This window comes from Dendronephthya gigantea, unplaced genomic scaffold, assembly GCF_004324835.1.
Source record: "Dendronephthya gigantea isolate DGI-Jeju-01 unplaced genomic scaffold, DenGig_1.0 000253F, whole genome shotgun sequence".
Taxonomy (NCBI): Eukaryota; Metazoa; Cnidaria; class Anthozoa; order Malacalcyonacea; family Nephtheidae; genus Dendronephthya; species Dendronephthya gigantea.
This window is the reverse complement of record NW_021163263.1, coordinates 122467-128180: the sequence shown is the minus strand read 5'-3', so window position 1 is coordinate 128180 and position 5714 is coordinate 122467. Positions and strand designations below refer to the sequence as shown.

Here is a 5714-nt window from a genome sequence, read left to right as displayed (position 1 = left end):
CATGATAAGCAATCTAAAGGGTTATATTGCAGTGCGCATTTATATCCGAATACATTTTACTCGCGTTAACATATACATAAAATGCAATTGAGAACGCCTTGTTATATACAATTGCATGATCATCTATATGAAATCTTACTTCGAATGCGTGTCATATTTCGATATATGCATGGATCAATAGAGAGCTACAGTTTAGCCAAGCAAACACACTCAAGAAAAAAATACCTTAAATCGAGCCAACCGTCATACGAATTCTGTTGATGATCTCATTGATAAGCCGGATTTCAATGCTTGGAGGAAAATAATTGCAAGTGCGCCTAATAAAGTGGCCCAGTCATGACTTTCCTTATATCATAGCTAATGTTTCATTTAGTGTTCATACCTGGTATTAACCTTTATATATGCACGCGTTAAAACGCCTTGACTTCTCCATACATGCTAATATCCACCGAGTATATTTGGGACAGTCTTTGCGAAATTATTGGTAAAGATCTTTACCCGCGCGCTCATGCACGCATAAACAGTTGATAGGCGCCATTTCAAATTTGCTCATTTTGCCGCTCTAGCTGGCAGGCTTCAAGGTGCAATGACCATGCATAATTGCAATTTAATATCCGGAATGTAATTTCAATAAAGGAGTCCAAATCAAAATTAGTTAAAATTTTCCTGTTCCCAACAGCTGATATGTTGTCCAAGCAAGATAAATTCCAATGCTCCTTTTCTGATGAATTATATATAGCGAAATATATGTAGCAAAATATCTGAAAGGTCAAACTTAAATGTTTGTAAACGTTAGCTTGGCAACTTGCCCTTTAGGCTTGTGTCAGCCCAGTTGTGCGCAAGGAAGGACTGCACGCATTTTAAAACATAGCGCAAAACTCAACCTCACAAAACACGGAATTTTTTTTGTAATAAACAATGTCACACAATGAACATCATTGATATAGGTTCATTACTTTCATACAGTCTCTATCATTTATACGATTTGAGTCTTTTCCGCGTTCCACGTTTCCGATTCGAGGAGCAAGTCGAGAGAAATCAAATTACAACCAAAATATACACGGGGAGTGAATTGTGCTGAAATGTGCACATATCAATATATATGAAGTATTTTTTTGTGAATTAAGAGTCTAAATAAATATTTACAATGCATGAGTTATATTTATGCCATAAGTTATATTTATGCAATTGCCACCTTTCAACATGCCAGCAACGATCGAGCCAGATGGCTTAGATCTGGGGAGACAAAGATACCTTTTTAAGGAAATAAGACAATTTTGTAAGCGGGGCACTGAGGATCTTGTTGCTCCGGCTCCAGTTTTAGACTAGATGCACGTACATATTTAAATTGCTATGATATTCATGCAGTGGCGAAACGAACAGAGCCGAGGATGGGGTCTTGAGCTATACTTGGTACTGCGGGGTCCCTTAATTCGCTGTTTGTCATAAATCACGTTTTGCTTATACTATGATGTTTCGTTATCTATCCTGGCCCCCAATAAATGGGGATCTCTTAGTTCTCCGCGTCGTAACCCTACCGAACGCGCGTTGGGTCACTGTATTTATGTCTTCAAATATTAGCTAGGGTATTTCAATTGTTGTATAATTTGTAGCTATGTCAGACTGCATTAAAAACAACGAGTTTCAAGCTGAAATGTCCGTCCTAGGATGCGGTCCTTAATTTTGAATAGTTTTTAATCAGTAGCTGCTTCGTCGGAGGCCCAGCTAGATAAGTTTATCAGATGTAAATAAATTAGCTAAATACACATGGTTCAAAAGTACGATATTAATATGTAACACGCAAAATCCCTCAATTCATTTTAAAATCTGGTTTTGTCTGTTTACATACATTTAGAGACTTCCGACAATTATGCAACCTAATTAGCACCTTGCCAAGGCATATTATGGCTCGTAAATGCTAATATATTGCTTGCGACGTTGTTTGTGCGCGCGGTGAAATTTGGCTTATGGAAGCTACAGAAGTATAGTAAAGCACAAATTCTAACCATTTAGTGCATTACCGAAATTCAAAAGACGATAAATTTTTGAAAGAAAGCTTACGACGTGAAATTTGACGCTAATGAAATAATTGCATGCACTGAATGTTAATAGCCTTCATGTCTGCATGATCATGACGCTAAGCATGAACCATAACATGAAGCGCACAAAATAGCATTCGCGATTAGGCTAAAGGGATATTTCCTTTACAAGCCTTCTACTAAGGAACTAAATGCGTTTCTGGGAGTATTTCTGTGTAGCACATTCTGCGCTTTCTTCTACAAAGTTGTAACATTGCAAATGTTTAATCTAATATGTTGAACCAAATCCAATGCGATTGAACGAAATTCCGGCAAACGTTTCAACGAACGGTAAATCAAACGGTTGAACGCTTTTGGACCAATTTTCAAACGTTTTTTCCTAAGCATTCGAACGGGCAATTTCGAACGATGAACGATCTCGAAAATCGTTTCAACGAACGCTTCAAGCGTTTGAACGGCAAACGAACGGATAACGAACGATATTTTCGAACGAACGAAATAGCGTTAACGTATGTTTTCCCGTGGAAGGTCACATTTACAGATTTATTAACCATTACTAGAAATACATGCATGCAGCAACCCCTCGCCATTTTAAACGAAGCAAAATATTTCGTCCGCTACCCAGACCTAACTTTCTACGCTAATATTATGAAATAACTCGGAAACAAAGACAGTCGTAAAGGTGAACAGAAATCACCTGTTTGCCTGCCATTACGTTGCAGTTTAAGTGAGTTTTAAGCTTTTCTATAGCTAAACCTTCAAAACATCAAAACAGCACAAATAATTATTATAACCATACAAGCACTAAACGTCGAATGTTGTTTTTCGATTATTTATTTTATTCAATGATTTTAGCGACTATATAAGCTGCAAAGTGATATTTGTTTTATCAAAACTCTGAGGAACACTTAAAGTTTAAGCGATGATGTAAAGCCTTAAACGGTCGGTTAGCTCCTTGTAAAACGACATACCAAGCTCATACTTGCAAAAAAAAACAATGCATTCTTACAGCAAACACTGAATAAGCAAAATATAGACACCTACCACTTCAAAGATTATAAACTATGAGTCGTTCCTATTTCACCAACTGTTTCTGCGCTGTGATGATCTTTAAATCTTATTATTATTTTAATATTTGACTCCATGATTTCATTTTATATTTTAAAAAAAAAGTTTGCAAAACGGTTAAAATGCTGACGCTATCATGCATGCTCTCTTTTTGTCTTAGCCAATCAGCAAGTTGTAGACGACCGTTCTTTCTTCGTTCAAATTTGGCGCATGCGCACAACTACCATGACCATTGAACGTCCATGACATTTGGGCAACTTTGGATTCCGCTATGTTCTCCCGCGTCCCGGGTGTAATTCCTAATCTCTTGGCGAAATTAGTACCCTCGGGGATTATTGATCAGTCTTTTAAATGAATTGATTCAACAGTCGACATAATTATACGTATTAACGATTTTAAGCGGTTGACGATTCCAGGACACCGCTGCTCGGGACGTAGTGTATAGTAACTATCTCTAAAGCCACCTTTTTAAAATTAATTGTAAACTAGTGTAGTTTCTTTACATAGCGTCAATCTAATTCAATGTTTATATAAATGAATAATTTCTCCAGATAAAAGAGTTGGATTTCTCGCTGGATATCACGCAGAGTACATTAGTAAAGAACGCCCGGCCAGGTGTTGTCAGTGTCTACGATTATTATGAACCAGGTATTACGATACTAAGATTAATCTTTTGAAATAGCTCAGAAACAAAACATGCATGCATATATATGACAACGCGGTAAAAGGTTACGCGCTTGTGCGAGGTTTTAAAAAATACGCGAGAAAGTAATCACGTAAATACTGAGTGAAGAAAATTTGGTCGCAATTACTTTCATTCGCAAAAAAAATTTACTGAATATTTCCTTGGAAATTCTACGAAGAATTAGCAGCTTTTCCTCAGTCTGTGTTGCTTTTCGTTGAAACGAGAAAACAACTAGCGGAGAAATAATTATTTTATCCATGCACAAGCGTTTCATTTCCGTATTTTGTGCACACGTGCGTCTACGTCGAAATGGTAGCCTATGAACACGCCCGAATGGCACATCCCGAAAAAAAGATACTGTCTCGATTTAGAATCTTAAATTTAAATATTAAATTAAATCTCACATGCAATAATGAATGGAGGTACATTGTATTTTATTTTTCTATTTAGAAAGCCAAGGGAAGGTTATGTACAACATCACTGAAGATGATTGCCGTGGTGAAGAAGGTAAGGTGCAAGATGCAAGCTCGTAATTTTTACACAAATAAGCAACATGCATATAATAAATTCGAAAATCAGAATGGACAATAATCATCCTACTCATTTAAAACTATTTACGGGGTCCATGTAGATTATTATTATAGCCGTCCATTCTCACCACTGAGCCTTGAATTGTTCCTTCCTTTATAAGTCCCTCAGTATACCAGTTGGCTAATACCAGTCTTTGTCCCGTTAAATTTTGACGCACGCGCATACCTAACACCAATGAACACCGACCACAGAGTAGACCCTCGAATTATGCAGAAATAGCTGTATCACTAGCTAGTGGATGACAATGCATATTCCAAGGGATTAATTGATGATTAATTTGCAGGAGGATGCTCATTGACACCGTGCGGTTCTAACGGTTACTGCACAAACACCAACGGTTCTTACTTCTGCCAGTGTGCATCAGGTTTCACATCATCGGACGGTGGACGAACTTGTACAGGTTGGTATAGCAGAGACTTAATCTAAACTATTGCTATGTATATTTACATGATTAATGACCGGCTTCATTTTCAATTTTTGTTTTTCACAATGTTAAAAGGAAAGTGGTGCAATGTCAACATTAACATACTATATAATTATATTGGTTTGTTTACATGTTCATTTCCATGTTTTGAGCAGAGCACAATGATGAGTACATCCCGCAAATTTAGTGCGCTTGAAACTTATTTATACGGTGCATGTTTAAAACGTAGCTATTAATGTTTACATATTCATTGAATCCTTCGGGCGCAGGATATCGTAAGGACAATGTATTTTAAACAATATTTTCAGCAACGAAATGCCCTGTGGGTTGGGAGGCATTCGATGGACTCTGCTTTTATATCAGCAATGGCGTTGCGACATCATGGAATAGTGCGAAAGACAACTGTCGTGAACGTGGCGGCCATTTGGCAGTTCCAACAAACACGAAAACGAATAATTTTATCTATCAGGTTATTAAGCAACATAACGTCTTCGCAGCGTGGATTGGCGTGTACCGAAGATCGGGAAGAGTGTTTTACACAGTGGGTGATGAGGAGATCTCGTATAAAAACTGGAATAGATGGGAGCCAAACAATGCTGGCGGGCAGGAGAACTGCGTCGAAATATTAAACAGAGCAACAGGGAAATGGAATGATCGGAGATGTAACTTCAGCGGTCGTCGTTACCTTTGTCAGCGGTGTCTGTGAATATACGACAGCAGCTGGGATTGAAAAGCTATTTTTTCCGATAAAAAGAAAATACGGCAACGGACTTTACATTGAAATATTAAATCAGAAAAATTCGTTTAATTTTTTTTTTAGTTATACGTAGTCAATCTTTTGTAGTGTTAATCACCTTGATTCGATATTAAAATCAATATGAAAGGCATCTCAGAGCATTAAATTATC

At 37.3% G+C, this 5714-nt stretch overlaps 1 protein-coding gene across 1 annotated transcript; it reads left to right on the top strand.

Annotated features, from left to right (window-relative positions):
* The first annotated feature begins 1329 nt into the window (after positions 1–1329).
* Positions 1330–5513, top strand: LOC114540890 (perlucin-like protein). The gene is made up of 5 exons (XM_028560897.1): positions 1330–1335; positions 3659–3755; positions 4243–4299; positions 4667–4783; positions 5116–5513. The coding sequence occupies exons 1-5, from the start codon at positions 1330–1332 to the stop codon at positions 5511–5513; spliced, it is 675 nt and encodes a 224-aa protein (XP_028416698.1).
* The last annotated feature ends 201 nt before the right edge of the window (positions 5514–5714 follow it).